At 37.6% G+C, this 19,958-nt stretch overlaps 1 protein-coding gene across 6 annotated transcripts in view; it reads right to left on the bottom strand.

Annotated features, from left to right (window-relative positions):
• CTDSPL2 (CTD small phosphatase like 2) overlaps positions 1-19,958 on the bottom strand; it is a 49,147-nt gene that overhangs the window by 23,040 nt on the left and 6,149 nt on the right. For 2 of the 6 annotated variants that reach the window (XM_030014488.2, XM_030014482.2), the window contains exon 2: positions 3,384-3,592. In XM_030014488.2, the coding sequence (XP_029870348.1) occupies positions 3,384-3,575 (192 nt within the window). In that variant the 5' untranslated portion in view covers positions 3,576-3,592. Of the gene's footprint in view, positions 1-3,383; positions 3,593-5,384; positions 5,500-5,662; positions 5,686-6,835; positions 6,962-16,292; positions 16,500-19,958 lie in introns of those variants that run through there. The other 4 variants (XM_030014483.2, XM_030014486.2, XM_030014485.2 and 1 more) reach the window with 4 other exon arrangements.

A 19,958-nucleotide genomic window follows, 5' to 3' on the forward strand; every position in this document is an offset into this window, starting at 1 on the left:
ACATTTTTGCATATTTTCTGTGCATGAGTACATGTGTTGGCACACATGTTTAAGACAGGTTTCTTCCCTTTTTCCCCAAAGCACCCACTACAATTTAATAAAATGGCAATCTGAAATCTAAAACATGACCATCTAGAATACAGTGAAATGTAAGGTGTGAGACAATGCAAAATAAATGGAATTAAATATCAAGATAAATAACAAGGCCACAGACCATATCAAAGTTAATTAAAATTTCAATTTTAGAATTACAATATTACCTTTCTGGAGCAGCTGTTTCACATCTTTAAAAAGAAAAGAGAAAAATGGTTTGCGTGCTCCAAAAAAAAAAGTAAATAGAACTTTTAGAAAAATTACTCTAAAGCCCATGCTAACAGTACAGTAGCTAAAAGAAATACTAACAAGAATGGAAATGTATTGACATCCATCATCAGAAGACAAGTGAACACCACTGATCCCAAAAGCTTCCTACTGGCAATGTCCCTGACCAACAACCTTGGTGAGAGCAATCTAATTACTACCACTTAGAATTAATAATATTGTATATACCATAAATCCATATAATGACAGAAAACAGGTATCTCACTGAACTGATAAAAGAACAGTAAGGCATCTCATCTTCTAGGTCATTTGTTCAAATGTTCAACGCCGGGGAAAAAATGAGATAGATTAATTAACTTCTAAAAGCTGTCCATTGGCCTTCATAAAATGAGTTGTGCTCTCATTCTGCTTTATGGAAAACAAGTGTAGAAACATTACAAAAATTACAACAAAACCAGGAAATCTGGCTGATGGTATCAGCAGAGGCATGAAGAATTCACTAAATCTGGAGACCCCTTTCATCCTCCAGAAGAGAAGCCATCATGATGTGGTGGGAAAGCTCACATTGCTGTGTCCATGTTGTATTAGTTAATAGAATTCAAAGGTGAAATTACATATAATGTTATTGTACTACTTGGTTTATACACTGAAAATGTTATTGCACAGATATAGAATTAAATGTATCTATTATATGTATTTATATAATTATCTGTTTGAATGCTATGATCTATTCAATGCAATATAACCTATTATTATCAATAACTGTGCCATAAGGAACATGACAATGTCACACCGACACAAACATTTCGTTTGTTTTTAGGTTGTTTTCGGAAACCATGTATGTATTACGGAATGGCCTAAACTGAGACTAGAAGTAATGACAACGCATTCGAAGTCAATGCAATTTCTGACAGTGCTAGAACCCCCAAAATCAAACAAGTTTAGAGTAACTTGCAACAGCAAGTTCTACAACATTTCCAATGTTAACATTTAAAAATTTTAATAGTACTTCCTGTACGCATACATGTATCAGTTTTTCTGGTATATCAGATTTGTTGTTTTGTAAATGACAAATACTATTGCACACTTCATACTATTGCTGACTTGCATAGAGGCCATGAGTTAGCAAAAGACCTCAAGATCAGACCTACCACCATCCACATTCGAAGAGCCACATTTTAATCTCTGGTTTCTCTAACTAAAGAGCTATAAGGTTTTTTCAGGTTTTGTTTGTTTAAGGAGTATTTCTACTAAGACATCTTTACAATACCAGATAAATGACCTATGACTATGATCAAAATTGTCAAGATATACTTGTTATGAAGACGTTTATTGCTGTAAATCCATATAACCTCAGCAGTGATCTAGATTTTAACGTACCCATAAACAAACTACTATGCAAGTTGTACACATACACTATCTCAAGAGTTATAACGTTTCCATGGCAGCCACAAGACTACTTTGTTAAGTCATTAGCGCTTTGGAAGACAGCCCGACAGTATCAATATCATGCCATGCTAATGCCACTGGAACCACTCCAAGTCCTGCTACAGGCACAGGAGAGGACATGAAAGGAAAAAGGAGAAAAATGTGAGCATTTTATACTCAAAAACCTGTCAAGAAAAAAAAAGAATGAAATGTAATCCAAAGATTTGGGAGAGGAAGAGAAGAGGAGAAGAGAGTAAGTTAACAAAACCTTAAAGAGACAAAGGAAAGGAAAACCAGACATCTTTCTCATATCTTAAAATTCCAAAGTCAAATGTTTTGCTTAGATTTCAGCATTTTGTTGCAGTGGTTTTGCAGCCAAAATGTTGCACTACTGAGCTACAATATAGATGCTGAATGTAAAATAGAATAATTGTCCTGGTTTAATGAAAAACAAAATAAATGTGCATTTAACCATTTATTTTTACTGAAGTATTTCTTTGTCATTACTTCAATGTTTCTATGATAGGTAATTAACACATGCCATGAAATACTAAATTTCACTGGTTTTGACAATTTAAGATCTAATATTACTTAATTAAAATTATTTCGACTTCAGCTTGTTACAAAATTATCGTTTCAACACATAGTTCAAAAACCAGAAAATACTTCTGAATTTATATCATATTTTTATTTAACATAAAGTTAACCTGGGATACATTTTAATTCAGTTATGACTTCATGGCTACTCTTCTTTACAATTTACAGCTACATAATGTCAATATCTGGACTGCTGGGACTGAATGAAGTTGTTTTTTTTTTAACTGGCCTCTCTTTACAGAAAAAAAATCACAGGTTTTCGAAGCAATTGCAAGGTTACATTCAGCCCATCAAAGTTTTATATATATATATATATATATACACACACACACACACACACACATATATATATATATATAATTCATCCTCAAAACATACATTCAACAGGTTTTAACATGTAAAGATTAGCAAGTTCAGATTTCTGTCTGGATCAAGACAGATGAGATCTAGTGCTTTAGCCCTGACAATGTTTGAATTTGATCCACTAAGTGGTGGCAGTGTTCACTGCAGTAATACACCGAGTAGTTGTATCAATTTCATGATAGTTGAATTTGTGAGGTTAGACCTTTATTGATTGAAGGACTCCTAAACAATTTTGGGGAAAAAAAAAAAACCCAAAACAACTAAAAATATTCAGCAAATTTATGCTTACATACTTGCTTTTCTTAGTTGCCAGTACTGGTAATTCCCAAATTCAAAGAATCCTTAAACCAGAAATTAAAAATCTACCAAATCTATTAGTCAACACTTTCACAAAGAAATACCTAGGTAATAAATCCTGTGATTTATTGGATCGTCTTAAATACACCTACAATTGACTCCTGTACGGTTTGAAAGTCTGCTTTTTTTTTTTTTTAAATATCTGTTACCTGACATAACTAATCACAGGTACTTTTTGCCTTCTAATTCTTTACAAGAATGTTTTGCTTCTACCATATTACACATGTTTATTTATTCTTAATAGAAATGGTTGTAAATCAAATTTAACTGAATATGACCCAATTAAAAACAAAAGAAGAAATCCACTGATGGTGTACCTTGGGTGTGCTTCCTTTAATAAACTTTTTGATTGAAGACAACAAGCCAGTTTCATTTTTCTGTGGTTTTCCTCCGCCAACAGGTAAGCTCTCTTCCACCTCCGAATGTTTCCTCTTTGCCCTCAAAGCACGTTGTGTGTGAATTTGATTCGATTGCTGAGAAGCTTTCCGCGTTCTCAGCCTCATTTTCATGTGTACCACATGTAAAGCTATAAAAGGAAAAAACAAGAATACTTAGTCATTGAAGAAATGTATTAAGCTTCAGATCATGAATTCAAAAAATTATATAACACTGACAGTGTTCTGATGCACTGAGCTTTTACATCCATATATATGGCCTAATTTAAATCAAAGAGAAGAGCTATTTAAGTTAAAGCATAACATTGGCAGAAGAACAAATGAATATAATCTGGCCATGGATACACCTAACCATTAGATCAAGGAGGTTTTTGCATAACCCTCCAATCGGAGTAGTAGGAGCAAAAAAAATCCACCTGCTTTTAAGATGAAAAGGATTGTATGGTGCCTGGTGTCTTCACTATCAAATGACTAGACTCAATGACCTAGGCAGTCCTTTCCAGCTCTGTGTTCCTCACAATACTTCATTTTAAGTCTCTACATTAAATTTGAGATGAGGCATAAATCTAAATTCATGTCAAGTGTTCACAGAAGAAGAAATCATAGATGAGACTATGCATTCAATATGGGTGAGGACATAGCAGCTCAACAAAGGAACCTAAGATTGATCTTCAATACAACTGTATTTGGGAATAAAATTAGACCCCAGGAAGACTCATGCAAGGGCAATATTTATTAAAGCAGAGTAAAAGGCCATTACAGGGAATGTGACCCATTTATCTCCAACCTTCAACTGGACTGCTGGTATAGTCAAATTTGTGCATAAATATAACTGCTTTTCTGGACTAAGAGATATGCCTTCTTCAGTTGACTGAAGCTCACACTTGGGTTGATTTGAATGGGACTACTCATGTGCTTAAAATTATGCATATACTAGATCAGGAGCAGAAAAGAGTAGAACAAATTCATCTGAGTTGTAATGAACAGAAATACTGGAAAGACAGTAATATGCATTCTGTACCTGAAGTCATGACAAAAAAAAATTTTTTTAAAGAAAAGCATATGCCTATTGCAATAGGAAACAGTATCTGCTTTTCTGATGTTCATTTAGCACATATCTTATTGCTGAATAGACAGAACAAATAATCTGTACAATTAAAATAAAAGTAATCTCACAACAGCTATCTTGTTTAAGAAAAGGCAATGGTGGCACTGGTATGTTTCACAGACATAGAAATACTGTGATAATATTTTTCAAAAACAGTCCAAAAACTGTACACAGTTGCATTTGTTCGCAGTTAGATAAATCTCAATCTCAAATGAAAGGTGTTGAAGATAAAGAAGAATAACATAACTGCTGACACCATTTTTAGAAGACTTAGCAAAAAAAGTACTCAATTGGTATCATCAAGAGTGCAATATTTTAGTTACATATAATATTTAACTGCCAGCAAACATGGGATTTAATTTTTCATACGTACATGTCCAGCGTTTTCCATCAGTAGTTAATACAACAACTGTTTACAGACAGGAAAAGGACAAGTCAAGATTCTTAAATGACTGAAGTAACTACAGCAAAAGTAGACTGATATGTGAGGTTTAAGGAAAGACAACAGAAACCGTAGCCTAAATTTATAAAAACCGGTTCCTTATAATCTTGCGCCCTCTAGTAACAGAAGCATTAAAACTCTGAGTCCATGAGAGTGTCCTTTCGTTATTAATCTTTGCAATAAAATTTGCATTTCATTTAAAAGAATCTACTGTATGTGCAAAAAAGTAATGCAGAGAAATAATGAAAAAAATCCCCAAAGATTTTTAATCCAATTTTCTGTTCTTACTCCTTGCCACTAGAAAAAGATAAAAATAACATTCTTATACAAAGACATAAAATAAATATGCCTGTTATCAGAACTTGCATCTCGCCTTTTCTTTCTTATGAACTGCTGCCAGACTAATTTTTTTGGTATAATTTATAGTGGGAAGGATCCACAACACGAGACATATGCTCCTATTGTACTTCTGTAAAAATCAGGAGGACCTAATTATAAAATTGAAGAAATTATCAAACATCAACGGACAGGATGGTCCAAAGATACCTTAAAACATGTAATGTATTTTCACTTCAGAAATATTGAGGAAAGCATTATTTTTTATCAACATTGTGTGGATTAAGTCATGTACTTTAAGTTAGTATGACTTACCAAAATCATATTATCCTAGGCGGCTGAAAAAAGAACAATTACATTTAAGGTTTCTCAGTGTTCTTGTATGTGGGAGATGAACTAATTCACAACCCTAGCAAGAAATACAGCCTGAGACAGAAAATAGCCATTAAACTTTTAAACCAAATAGTTTAAATATATCAATGTTTCAAGTTAAATAGTTAGCAATTTGTTGGAATGAAGTTAGAGAAAAACAACACTGTTTTGCCATGTTAAAAGTACTCTTAAAACTCTCCAAGGAGCTCTAGTCCTTCCATGCTTTGAAAAGGGAATTTTATTAAAGTATTATCAACCTGTTTAGGAATTAATTTGGTTGAATTATAACTCTGAAATTATTCTATCTGTATATTGCAAGGGGACACATATTAGATCACAGACAGCAATCTCTAGGGCAGAGAAGTGAGCAGAGGAGTATAGACAGCAGTCGTAAACACATCAACCATCCCAGCTTCAACTGGTTTCAAATGGGTATCAACAGCCCCAGCATGCTAAGCTCCTTCACATCTCTGACATGCCAGCCAGCCAGCCCTATGCCATCCAGAATGACTAACCAGTCTTTTTTTGCATTCCACAGGTTGAATGGATTTTTGTTTGCAATCCTTCCTGCCAGGCACAGGAACAGAGCAACGAGGCAGCCTATACCCATGATGGTCCCTTAGATACAGGAAACATGTTTATGCTGAGAAGTTGAGGAGTAGTGGTAAAAGGGGAATAAAATCAGAAAGACATAGGAAAAAAAGGTACAAGAATATGTAATCATCAGAGCAAACTTCTCAAAGGTACTTTAAGATATGGTAGGATGACATGAGGAAACCTAGTGGCTTGCTCCTGCTCCCTCCTCATTTCTTTCCCACACTCATTTCAGAGTTTGTCTCCTCCTCAGAGACCAGGCTAGTTCGCTGAGCCAACAAGAAAAAAAAATTACTTCATTTTTATGCCAGTTAAATCCGTTTATAAAGGGAATCAATGGGCATCCAAGTAATGCAACAGAGCAGGTGGTGGAGAACACACAGCACACCTCGCGAGCGATGTAGCTAGACATCACACAGCCTACTGAGCTGGTGTATTTTGGAGAGCTGAATAGGACAGAGGTCCAAAGATGGATGGAGGGCAGCTGGGAGTCACTAGAGGCTCCATTCTCAGAGTACTCACTGTGATGAAGCACAAGGTTCAAAGTGGCCCTGATGTCTTGGAGCAAACAGGTAGGCAGTGTGTGCGCGAAGCCAAGCCCCAAGCAAGCGGTATGGAGCGCAGTCAGTCCCACCAACTGCAGTCCAAGAACTCCCTGATCTCTGTGACATCTGCCAAGGCCATCACAGCATCATTTAAGATCATCAAGTCCAACTGTTAACCTAACACTGCCAAGTCCACCACTAAACCATGTCCCTAAGCACCCCAGCTACGTGTCTTTTAAATACCTCCAGGGATGGTGACTCAACCCCTTCCCTGGGCAGCCTGTTCCAATGCTTGATAAACCTTTCAGTAAAGAAATTTTTTCCTAATATCCAACCTAAACCTCCCCTGGCGCAACTTGAGACCATTTCCTCTTGTCCTATCGCTTGTTACTAGGGAGAAGAGATCGACCCCCACCTCACTACAACCTCCTTTCAGGTAGAGAGCAATAAGGTCTCCCCTCAGCCTCCTCTTCTCCAGGCTAAACAACCCCAGTTCCCTCAGCCGCTCCTCATAAGACTTGTGCTCCAGACCCTTCACCAGCTTCGTTGCCCTTCTCTGGTCACGCTCCAGCACCTCAATGTCTTTCCTGTAGTGAGGAGCCCAAAACTGAACACAGTACTTGAGGTATGGCCTCACCAGTGCTGAATACAGGGGAACAATCACTTCCCTGCTCCTGCTGGCCACACTATTGCTGATACAGGCCAGGATGCCGTTGGCCGCCTTGGCCACTTGGGCACACGGCCAGCTCATCTTCAGCCGGCTGTCGACCAACAGGTCTTTTTCTGCCAGGCAGCTTTCCAGCCACTCTTAACCAAGCCTGTAGCGTTGCGTGGGGTTGTTGTGACTCAAGTGCAGGACCCGGCACTGAGCCTTGTTGAACCTCATACAACTGGCCTTGGCCCATCGATCCAGCCTGTCCAGATCCCTCTGTAGAGCACAAGGGGAGGATACCCTAACCTAAACACCCACCCTGGGGTCTGAGGATTGATGTTCTTAAGCCTCTTCTATACAGTAATGCTTTTGTGCCACTCATAACTGTGGTCTCAAGTTAACCCAATTTTCAAATCACCTGTGCTATGAACTCTCTGGAAAGGGCGTATTACACAGAACTGAAACAGTCAGGACTCCTTAAAATATACATGTTGACTATATAAATACATACACAAGTGAGATTCTTAATTCTCATTTCCTAGTTCAAAAAACTCCAAAAGGTAAGAAGAGGGTTACACTGAATTAATTCAAGTTTTTGATTGACAATGGATAACCATTTACCATGAGGAATTAGGAATTAAGTAAATGAACACTAAAATATAATGGGATTTAGTATATTCAAAGATGTAAACCACATTCATTAAAATGTTACTTATAAATTTTGAAAAAATGGAAAACATCCTGCAATGTGACTTTATAAAACAGCAGTCTTAAAATATTCCGGTGAGAAATCTAAGATGACTGCCATTTCCTGGGTAGGAATTAAACAAGACTATACTAAAAACAAATGTGTGTAAAAAGGAATTAGACAAAATTGTAAAACATTGAAAGAAGACTGACACTAGTGAAATTCCAATTTGAGGAGGAAAATACTAGTTAAAATTTGCTACACTACGAGTTGCCTGATTTTTCTAGAACTGAAACAAATATTAGGTGGACAAAAGATGAACCAATTTAATGTTTGTCAATGGTGAGTATGTATTTATCCAGCAAGGAACCATTCAACTCATCTGTACACTATTGCCAGAGAGTTCTTTGGCTCATTTCACATCCTGGGTATCAAGCCTGCAGTTATAAATATCTCTAATGGACTTAGCAACAGTTACCTACAATCCTCTCAATGACAGAAGTTTGCTTTCCTAATGCTTGATACATTTGGCAGTGGACAGTTTTTACTTGAATTATATTTGCGTTTCTTATCTGAAACAAGCATAAACCAGACTACAATACTTAACACACTCTCCCAGTCAAAATAATCAAGTCTAAACATGTACGTGAATTTCCTTCCTCAAACACGTACAATTCGGATTTCACCACAGCATGCCGTTCAGTGAAGAGCCTGACTAAATGATTGTGTGACCAAGTATCTCACTTAGCCACATTCAGGCAAGACTGACTTACACTGCTGCCTCGGTTATGCCAGGGAGGTGTGCTAAGACCAAAGTCGAACAGTCATACAGTCGGTTGCACGTGGGATTACGCTAAACGATCCTATGCAATTTCTGTACTTTAATTGTCTTTTCAGCAGATTCTCTTTCAGGAGCTTGCAGCTCAATCCTCTCTCTGTGCAATAGTGTAATTCCTGCTCATCATGAGAAGCTGATACTGAAATACTACCACAACATCATGGACCTGAAGTCAACTAAATACATTAATAGCAAATACACTGAACATTGAAAGTCTCAATCCACATTTCTGTACTATATACATGTCACATTTTAAACTCTCAAAAAACTTTTCTTTCTTGAATTCCTTCTACATTTATAACAAACCCAGAAAGGGGGGGGGGGGGGGGGGAGAAAAAGGGGAAAACTTCATTCTTCAAAAGAGAAATACATGGCAAAGACGGACTAAATGGAATTCTCATTAAACAATTTGTGAGACAGGAAAATAAGAAATGAAGGGGCTATTAAAAAGCAGCAGCTGAACGAGCTACAGCTGCAATAATTTCCCCATTTTCCTGAATCCCCATACACTAAGTTGTCAGGCTCACTACCCTGTAAATACTGTTGTTATTCCATGGCACAGGTACAGTGTACCTACAGGAAAGAAATTCCTGTGAATGACTCATATTTCTAAATAAGAGCATACCTCCATGAAATTTTCAGTTAGGGATGATTTATTTTCCTACCACATATGGTACTACTGTTTTATCTATTTTTCCCAAAACTATTAAAAGAAAAATTAGGTGAGGCACATATAATTACAGGGTTTAAGGCTTTTTGATACAGGAAAAAGTTTAAGATGGTAAAAGAACAATAGTGACGAACAATAGGAAGAGATAACTGACAAGAAAATTTAAAATTATAGTGTTGAACAATTTCTACATTCAATTTGGCACTTAGTAATAACACTGAATTGCCACCACTGAAAACTATATATTCTAAGCCTGAACACCAGAAGAGCTCTAGAGGATTAAGACAACTAAACACACTTCAGGAGTGTAACTTGGCGAGTGACAGGAACTCATCAGGTGAAAAATTCTTATTTATTTATTTGTTTTTCTATCTCATCAGTTTCTCTAGCATTCAAATGTAATGCCTAGGTTTTTCCCAGGCAGATCAGACAGATGCTACAAAACCTCACTGGATCTCACAGAGTACCGTGTGCTCCCCAACACCACATAAAGGGGATGTACAGAGCTAGAGAGAGTTTGCGAGCCTACTTGACCACCCTCCATGGCGTTGGGAGGGAGACTCTGAGCTTCTCCTAAGAAGTGAGATAGTAAGAGAAGAGGAAAGGATGAAACTTGTGTCAGCTATATTGGGATCCTCGACATTTTTTACACAACAGAGCTTCTGCTGCTAAAGATTATATTAACCTCCTATTGATACAGCCTATGTTGACAGAATTTTTTTTTTTTCTGCTGCCACAGTACACCTCCCTTCCAAATGACAGAAGTAAGCCAAAAAACACTCCCTTCTCTCAGAGCAACTGTGCCCATACATTAGTTTTTGCCATCACAGAGCTGATGAGTATGAAAAATTCACACTGCAGAACAAAGCACACTGAAAAACTTTGTGGAATATATCCGATTTTAACCACCACAATATTCTTCCTGCATTACTTCCACAGCATTTCTTGAAACATTTTTTACACAAAGCCAAGAAGGCAGTAAATTTTTTTTTACTTTTTTCAGATTTTGAGCAAGAGCGTCAATGCATGCTGTTTATGTTGTAGATACAGATGGATATGTGACCAACACACACAAAGCTGTGAACTGTCACCAAATTTAACAGCTGTGACAACTGATGCCTGGGTTTGAATCTGTGAGCTACCAGCACCAGGGTCAGTGTCCCACTATCAACGAGCTCAGATAATGCACACCTCACTGCTGAGAAAATGTGTTCATTTCTTTCAAGTATTTCTGGACATACAAGCTGGATCACAGTGGGCAGATCCACAGAAAGAGGAACCAAGAACAACTATTTTCTTCAATTTCCTTTTAAACAAATAATGCCAGTCATATTTCCTCAGCACATTTCATGACTGTGATGTGACCCAGATTTCAAGTATGAAGAAACATCCCAACAAGAAGATGTGTTCATTGAGCTGGCTGAAGTCCATTCACATGGTACTAGTGATGCTTTCAAGAAACGTAAGATCTTATGCTAGCGTACAGAGAAGCCTGAGTCACTATGGGAAACGGACAAAAAGTTGGTAAGCCTATGCCTGGTGGGGAAAGAGAAATATGGGACAAATGATAACCCTAGTGTTATGATATAACTGTCTGGACTCACAACAAAGCCAAGGAAAATGACTTATAGATAAAGTCTTTCATCCAGACAGGCCCCAAATCACCTTACAAACTTCAGGGAAATGCTTTTTGTTAGTTCAAAGATGTTGAGACTTTTCCCCCTCAAAGACTCTTGGCCTTTCTTTAACCAACTTATTCTCTTTCCCTAGAAAATTACAGCAATTTCATGTTATTCCAGCTCATGTATTTCATATTTTGCAACATACTGTATTACTTGTCACTCTTCTCAAATCTCCAAGTGTGTTTTTCTCCAACTGCCTCCTAGAGATGCAACTATTAACTAGGAAACCATGATTAAAAGAAGTCTGGAAGTAGTGCTAGTACAGTGTAGGTAAAAGCAAAATAAAAAGACAATGATTTATAAAACCAGCAAAACACACAATAGGTACTATTCAAATGTTGGTGCTTGGTTATGAAATCTGGATAAATGTATAAAGAAACCACAAGTTCCATCAAAACAATAGCTAGCAATTGCAACTATCAAAGACACAATGCAAATGGCACCTCTAAATTTTCCTTGTTTCATTGAAAGCACCTTTTCTTCTCCTCCATATCTTTCAGGTTACTAAGTCATTTCAATCTGAAACAAAATCACACTTGAAACCCCTGGGCTTCAGTCCCGTCATTTTAACCATGATTCCTCAGTATCTCTGCTGTGGGCTCACACACATAGTTCTATGCTCCCAAAGCCTAAGCATCTCCCCTAAAAGAAACATTTTCTTCAAAAGATTTTGCCAAAGAATGAAGGTGGCTTTTTATAATTGGCCTTAACAGAAAATAGATTTTCTGCTTTAGCAATCATATTTCTAGGCACCATTGTTTTGCCCCTGCTTTGCTAGTGAGGCTTTGTTTTGATTATACTCTACCCATTTGGAACTGAAAGTTTATTCCCTCCTGGCCAAGATATTTTCCTCTTTGCGACTGAGGGTACTTGCTTGTAATTAATTCAGTCTTTTCAGTTTGGGTCAGACTACTAACCAACAAAGAAAAACGGAGAGCTGGGTTAATCGTAGAAGACTTAGAACAGAACCCCAAAATCTGCTGCTGAAGAAAGATACTATTTACAATCTCTGATGTTGCCAAGAATTTTACATTAGTCATCTTCAGATATTGCAAAGCTCACCAATTGCTGAGATGTTTTGAAATAAAAGTTTGCAGTGCTTGAGTTTTAGACGAGCAGATAAATTCCACTAGAACCAGCACTGTTCCTGTTGAGATTCTGGAAGAGACCAGCTGTCTTTAGACATATTAGGCTCTCTGGACATTTAATCCATGCTGCTAGGCACACAGGGAGCCTATTTTTGGAAGTCATCTCCCTCTTGTTACAACCCATGGTATAAACAGGTTGCTAAACACTTCCTGAACAGACCTTCCAGGATGTTGTCTGACCACAAAAAAATCCTAATGAGTAACTTTTAAAATTGTTCATCTCATCCATATCAGTTCTCTTTTTAATTAAAAAAAAACAACCAAAAAATCAAGATGATTAATAAGCCCAAGTAAATCTGTGTTGGACTATGGAAGCCATGGAGTAACTCCTGTGTTTGTTATGAGAAGCTAATAATTTTTGCAAGGTCTACACAGACAAGAGAGCTGCATTTTGCCTACCTTCACCAGAACACCTAATCTTGCTCTACTTCTCCTTAATCTTCCTGTGGGATCAGAACCACAATCACATATTCCACAGGACTTTGTCAGGTTGCTATCTTTTAAAAGGCTAGATAAGGTTTTTGGCTGCTCCTTTGGCCTTAAAAACAGCAGACTATTTTTATTGTAGGATAAAAACTGTTTAAACGATAATATGATTCTTATTGCTCTGGAAAACATTTTTCCTTAGTGCGCTATATAGCTTCAAAGCCTTTAAAAATAGTTTAAACTCTGCTCTTTACCTTGTACGGGGCTGCCATTATGCTATTCTCACACGTGGCTTTCCTGATTTAAAATAAAAAAATCAACCAACTGTTTTGTTAAAAACAGGGAAAATGCCATCAGTCAAGATTTTTATCAGTCACTGTCCATACAAATTTTAAACTAAACATTTTCCATTACATATACATGCTGATTTAAACCTGACTTTTTCATAGCCCATTCTAGCCTATTTCTTGCATGGAAAACTTAATTCTTATAAATTGCAGTCTCTTGAGATTAATTTGCTAATTTGTGCACATACCTAAGTTGAAACTGATATGAAAATAAGTGCTAAAGTTTTAACAGCTTTACTAATTTGTGAGTGATATTATGTTTTTACATACAACCTTAAAAACATAATATTGAGACATTATGAACTTGAATCTCACTCTGTTTCAAAAACTTAACTGAAATGAGTTTCAGGGACCTGTCTGATCCCATCACAACAAGGCTATTTTACACATGTTATTTTCTTTCATTAATTTCCCCCCCCCCCTATTTTATTTTGGGTGAAAAATCCACAAGGAAAAACAAACCTCATTGGCTACTCAGTGGAAAGTTACAGGAAGTTTCTGGTCAATATTCCACTAATACAAAGTATAATAAGCACAAGTTACCAACAGCAACGAAGTTTTATAAGCCAAAACCGATTTGCATATACACTATAATGTTTCCATTCTTCTTTGATTCTATGCTGAATTTAACTTATTTATTTCACAAGCTAATTGCCTCCAGTTTGGTCTAACATATCTCTGCCACTTTAAAATGCATGAGATGTAACAAAATAGTAACTTAATGGCTGTAAAGTAGCAGATACAGCTCTGTAAACAAACAGGGAATTGCTCTGTTGAGTGAAAAGATAGTGTTTGTCTAGTGCCTTACAAAGTTTATGTCTGAGAAAAAAAGTAGGAACCATAGAACTATTAATACTACCATTACTGATGCTGTATGGTACAGGTTTACATTCTTAACAAAAAACATGCAAAACCAACTAGCATTTTAGTATGCCTGGCAACCTGAGAGACTTTTTCAGTCAAAGGGAGGTTGCGCATCTCTATCACAGGGCATGGATTCATACCCTACACTAGCAAATGTGAATGGCGTAGAGGCAGCTAAAGTCCACTAATCTCCACACTCGACCCATGTATCTGTAGCTACATAATTTAAAACAGAGAAATCTGCAAGAACAAAAAGTGCTGATATCAGCTGTGAGCTTACACGGTTGTTGGATTTTTTCCAATCATTCCCCAGTATTAGGAGTAAACCTAGCCTCTCCATCAGGAATCCCACAGAGTAAGAAAGGGCCACGCCACATTCCAAAGCAATGCAAGCCTTCTTGACAGCGGTTATTTTATTACGTTACAAAGCAGCTATACTATAATTTGGGAGGATTTTCCAGATACTGAGGAGACCTAATTTACCTTAAATACCAAACTTAATGCAAGTTAACTTAAATAGCAAACACATACTTGGAAGAAAGTTAGTTGTCACCTTTGTGCTATATAGTATATCTGACAGAGCACGTAATAGTTTTCACCAGAAGCACTGAAGAAACAATTTAGCAAAATCATGGAAAAGTATTCTCAATATTTATAAATGTTTTAATGAAAACAGAAGGAATGCTTTCTAATTTCCTTACCTCCTTCCTCTACGTCACTTCCAGCTCAGTAGATACTTTTCCATTGTACATTATGACAAAGGGGGGATGAGTAGGGGGAGAGGGAAAAAAAAGGCAGTCTATAGTTCAGTGATGTTTTCACCGCCAGTAAAGTCAATTTAAGGAGCTATTCATTCCTCCACTGACTATGCCATTTGCTGCCTTTCAGCATGTAGTTGCAAGACATTAGTTTTTGCAGAGCAGCTGGCACAGGGAGTTCCAGCCTCCCCTTCTCCAGCACAGCTCACTCTCACCCGCATGATAGAGTTTGTTGCTCTGACAGGCTGTGGCTCCATGACAGCCTAAGCCAATCTAATTGCCGTCGTACTCCTGCACCCTCCCTGAGGCAGCTTTGGCACTCAGCTAACCCTCCATTTAGCCATATTTTTAGGCCAGCTTAGTAAATTGAAATGCTTCAACACAGAATCACAGGAACACAGGTGGAATAAAAACATACATACAACTCCTGGCAGGGGAAAGGACAGCTGTAGTAGTAAACCAGCAAGCCCAGGGCATGGGGTTAAAGCACTGTACCACGATCATCCACGTATAACTACATAACTTAACACAACTGTTTGGCTGTCAGCATGCTCTCCGGCACAGTCATGGATGGTATCAATGGCACAGCGTTCTCCTGGATGGTGCTCAGAACAGGTCAAAACAGTACATGGGAGAGGGCTGTTCCCTACAGGCAGGGCAGAGGTGGTCACCATTTTGGAGGAAGAGAGCTTAGCTGGGAGGATGCAACCTGTGTCACACCGCCTCCTCTCAAGGCCAAGGAACATATCCTGGCCCATTTCAGTGGCTGGTCAGTGGGACTGTAGCAGCCAAGAGACTGTTCTAAGCTGCTGTGGAACCACAGCCTCAGCTGCTCCAGTATCAACTGTAAGGCTGGGTTTTTTTGTGTTGATGTGGTCACTGAAACTATTCAGGTTTAAAATTTTCCTTTTAATTTCTGGCACGTTATTTTAACAAAGACCATCCGGTCACAAATTTTTAAAGCAACGGTATTTTATGTCATGGGTTTCATTTGCTTATTGCACTCTTTGACAGGCTGTATTCTTTAGCATAAACATTAATAAGCTTTTTCTAGTACAGCCTTGATTCTAGAGAAAATAAGGCTTATACAATTGCACTGTCCACAACTGCCTGTGTGTCTGTCAGTCCTCCCCTGGTAAATGCAGAACCCACTGACCAACATCAACCCAATTTCACAGAGGGAGAGAAATTTCAGACATACTAAGTTCCTATGAGTTTTCTGAATATCAAAAGCCATGTAGGCAAGACAGACCCTTTTAGCATCCCCCAATAAGTGATAAACAGTCATAGCCCAGTCCTTACCCCACATCCACTCTGGCTACACATAGACACTCTCCACCTTGTCTCCTTTCCTAGCCTACCTCTGAAAAAAAGGTCAGCTCCTCAGCAGAGACAGGGCAGTGAATGAACAACCATGTGTTCTGCTTCCAGCTCAGCCAGCGAGCAAGCCCAGTGTAGACACTTCAAGCACCAGGAGGGACAGCAAATAGGAGGTACTCTGACTGGAGGTGGGGATACTTGAAATGCTGTGGATGGAGTGTCTGGAGGTATTACAGGAGACGAGAGGGCTGGAAGGCACAAAAGAATACAAGTCTGTGGGAAAACAGACCTTACCAATTTTGCTGTTCAAGAAACATGTAACTATTTTATTTTAGCTTGCACTTGTGATTATCTCATTAAGAAGAATCCTCATTTATGACACTTACAACATGACAATAAAATAACTCAGAAATAGAGTTTGAAGAAAATGCTAAGCACACCATTCATGTAAATGGTTAACAACTTTTTTCCCTGAACACTACAGCGGACAAAAACTCCTAGAGAGTAATATTTAAAAACCTGCACAATAAATTGGGGGGGCGATCATTCCCTCCTCATCCTTTCAGTATCATACATGTTATAAAACAGAACTTAGTTTTTTAAACTCTGTTTATCCTCTGTGTTCAAAGAGAGTCCACCCAGATTAGTTTAAACAACCATCTCTTGCAAACCAAGTTAATTCAGCTGACTTTGTGCACAAGCAGATCAGGAGTGTCCATCTAGCTACAGGAAAAAGAGTAGAGGTAAGCTAGGGAACTCAAGGTGAAAAAGCAGCCGTTCAGACATTCAGAAAACTCTGTACAGATTATACGTGATTTGCTTCTATCCTGTGATGGTTGACTGAAGGCTTTTAACCCTCTTTTACAGCCTTTTCACATCAGATTTGTCCCTCCTTCTATCAACTGCTGCGTGCTTCTCACTCCTTTCACAAGGAGCTTAACACAAACAAAAACTTTAAAAGTGGCATGGCATCTTCTGCCCTCTCATATGGCAAGATATTGCTTCACATAAATCTGCATCAGTTTTTTAGTTTGGATCTAGTGTGAGCTTTTGAAACAAATCTTCTCATCGTCCCATTTATAATGCTTCAGTTCACATAACAAAGCAGTCTCACAGCATACCAACTGGAGTCCTCTAACTGAAACTAAACTGGAAGATACACTAAAGGACACGGGACCAGACCAAGGTTAAAACCTCCAGAAATGCAAACGACATGGACATCAAGCCCTCAACACCAACAGACTCATTCTACAGGTCTGTTCCTATTGCACCACGCTATTTGACAGTACAGATGAAGACTGACAACACTCTGAGTAAGCTGATATAACAGTAGTGGGTTTATCAGTGTAGTTACTTTAGTTTAAAAATAAAACTAAACCATCAAACAAAAACAAACAAACAAAAAACCCCAAACCTTTTACCTTAGTAATTCTGACAAAATATCAGCTATCTGCAAATGGAGGCACAGAGCCTTTCAAATTCCCAGCAGCAAAGTAAATGGCACATTAACAGCTACACATACTCCTCTAACCTTACAGCACCTAAACCAAAAGGGAGCAGAAAATACATAAAGAGGAGAAAGAGCAAAGAGCAATCTTCTTGAAATAACCTTTTAATTTTGAAAGCATAGACCACTGATGACAAATATTTATCTTCTAATCTTAAACTATTTTATGGTGTGGAACCCTATTATGTCAATTGACTCAGGACATTTCTATATTAACTATTAATCTCTGAGATTGAACATTATCAAACATGTTCCAGGTATACAATACACCAATCTCCTATCAAAACAGAATTATCTTCAAATAAGTCCAACAGGGTAATCAGGCATAACAATTAAGCATGATACCTCTTCACCTGAAACTGTATCTATACAGCCCATTTTTCCAACTGAGCTCTCAAAGACTTTCTCTTAAGAGTGCTAGTAAGCTTTCTAGTCCCTAAGCAACACAAAATTAAGGAACTCTAAATCCAGTAATTACAGTTGTTTAAGAATATCACTTTAGCTACATTCAAGTCTTCAAAAGTTTCTTCCAAATCTGTATTTTTAAGAACATAAATTAAAAGTATCAAGATTACACTAACTTCCTTGTTTTCTTCTTTAATATTCATTGGTTCTGTCTCAATAAGCAAAATAAATAAGCTTTTCCAAGCATATTTAAATTGATTTAATTACAACTGCTTGGTCTTGACAAGAATTTAAGGTGTCAAATATATTGAGCTAGGTAATTCAATCAAATACACTATATATAAATCTAGCGTACACAAAGCCTACAAGTACCTTTAATGTTCTTCTAAATATTTCTGCTGTCTATAAATTACCTCCTTTATTTCTCATACACTTTTTCCCCCCTCTGAAACAAACCTTAAAACTTCAGTTCATACTATGCTTTTCTTTAGCAAACACAGATACAACATAACTGTTGTCCATATAACTACTAATAACTAGCTTTCTCTTATCCTCTTTATTTTTTAACTTCTAACAGATGTTGTTCTTCACTATTTCTCAGACATGCACACAGATACACACCACAGACACAAGACTGCAGTACAAACAGTGTGTCACAGTTAGCCACGTTTTCAAAAGAAAATGAGCTCAGCCCTCACCTATAGGATTTATCTCTCTCCCAGGTGATGGATTTGAATCAGGTGACCAGGCATCACACAACAGCCCAAAGGCATTATTTCATATAAAAGGAAGCCTGCTGCACCTAAATGAGCTCCCCTAGGATAGTAAAATGAGAGAAGTTCCTGGGAAAGGAAGAAAAGAGAAGCAACTCAGGTCACACTATCTCATATGAAAAGTGTATTGGAAAATGAACCGAGGACAAAGGAGACTATAGAACCTAGCTGTTACCTCAAGTCAGCCCACTCCTTCCTGAAATAGTGAATACTTCAGAAACACCAGCTACAAGATGCAAACTATAGAAGAGAAAACCTAGAGGAAACTACAATGGATGAAGCAAAATCCCACCACAGGGGGTAAGAAATAAATATACCTGTATTAGACTCTGCTCCAGCATCTTCGGCCCACGTATACTCAGCAGAAGATACTGAGTACCCTTGAAGCTTTATCTAGACTAAGGAAATCTATGTTAGGCTGTGTCTAAACCAGAAGCTTTACCAGTACAATACTACCTGTTAGAAATTTGAAAGGAAGGGGAAATACTATTTTTCCCTAGTCAAATATAGCTAGGGTAAAAGCCTCCTAGTGAGTGCAAATGCAACTCGTGCTGGCAAAAGGAACCCCTTTGTGTAGGGGTTTTACCACTAACTAGGCTAGTATTGCGGTGCCAGTAAAGTCCTTGTGGTATAGTCTAATCCTTAGATTGAATTACCTACCTTCCTCTAATTAGCACCTCCTAAAATATAGGGTGAATCAAAGCAATCATGTTTTAGAGTGGCCTAAAGTAAACTGAATTATGATTTAGACTGAATCAGTGCAGCTAAACCTAAATTGCTTAGAACAACTGCTTTGATTTGATCTGAGTTCCTGTTAATTTATTAGCTTAAATTAGCTATTCCTAACATAGCCTAAATAAGGACAGGTTCCTTTTCTTTCATATGAGGCTTCAAGGATGCTAACATGCCCTACAGTATCACCTTCCTAGCCTTACTCTGCTGATAATGATAGTCCTGCTGTGCTGCCACTGTGTGTGTTTTTATATATTAAGTAATTTATTTATAGGTAAATTCTAATCCAA

Source organism: Aquila chrysaetos, chromosome 5 (genome assembly GCF_900496995.4).
Source record: "Aquila chrysaetos chrysaetos chromosome 5, bAquChr1.4, whole genome shotgun sequence".
Lineage (NCBI taxonomy): Eukaryota > Metazoa > Chordata > Aves > Accipitriformes > Accipitridae > Aquila > Aquila chrysaetos.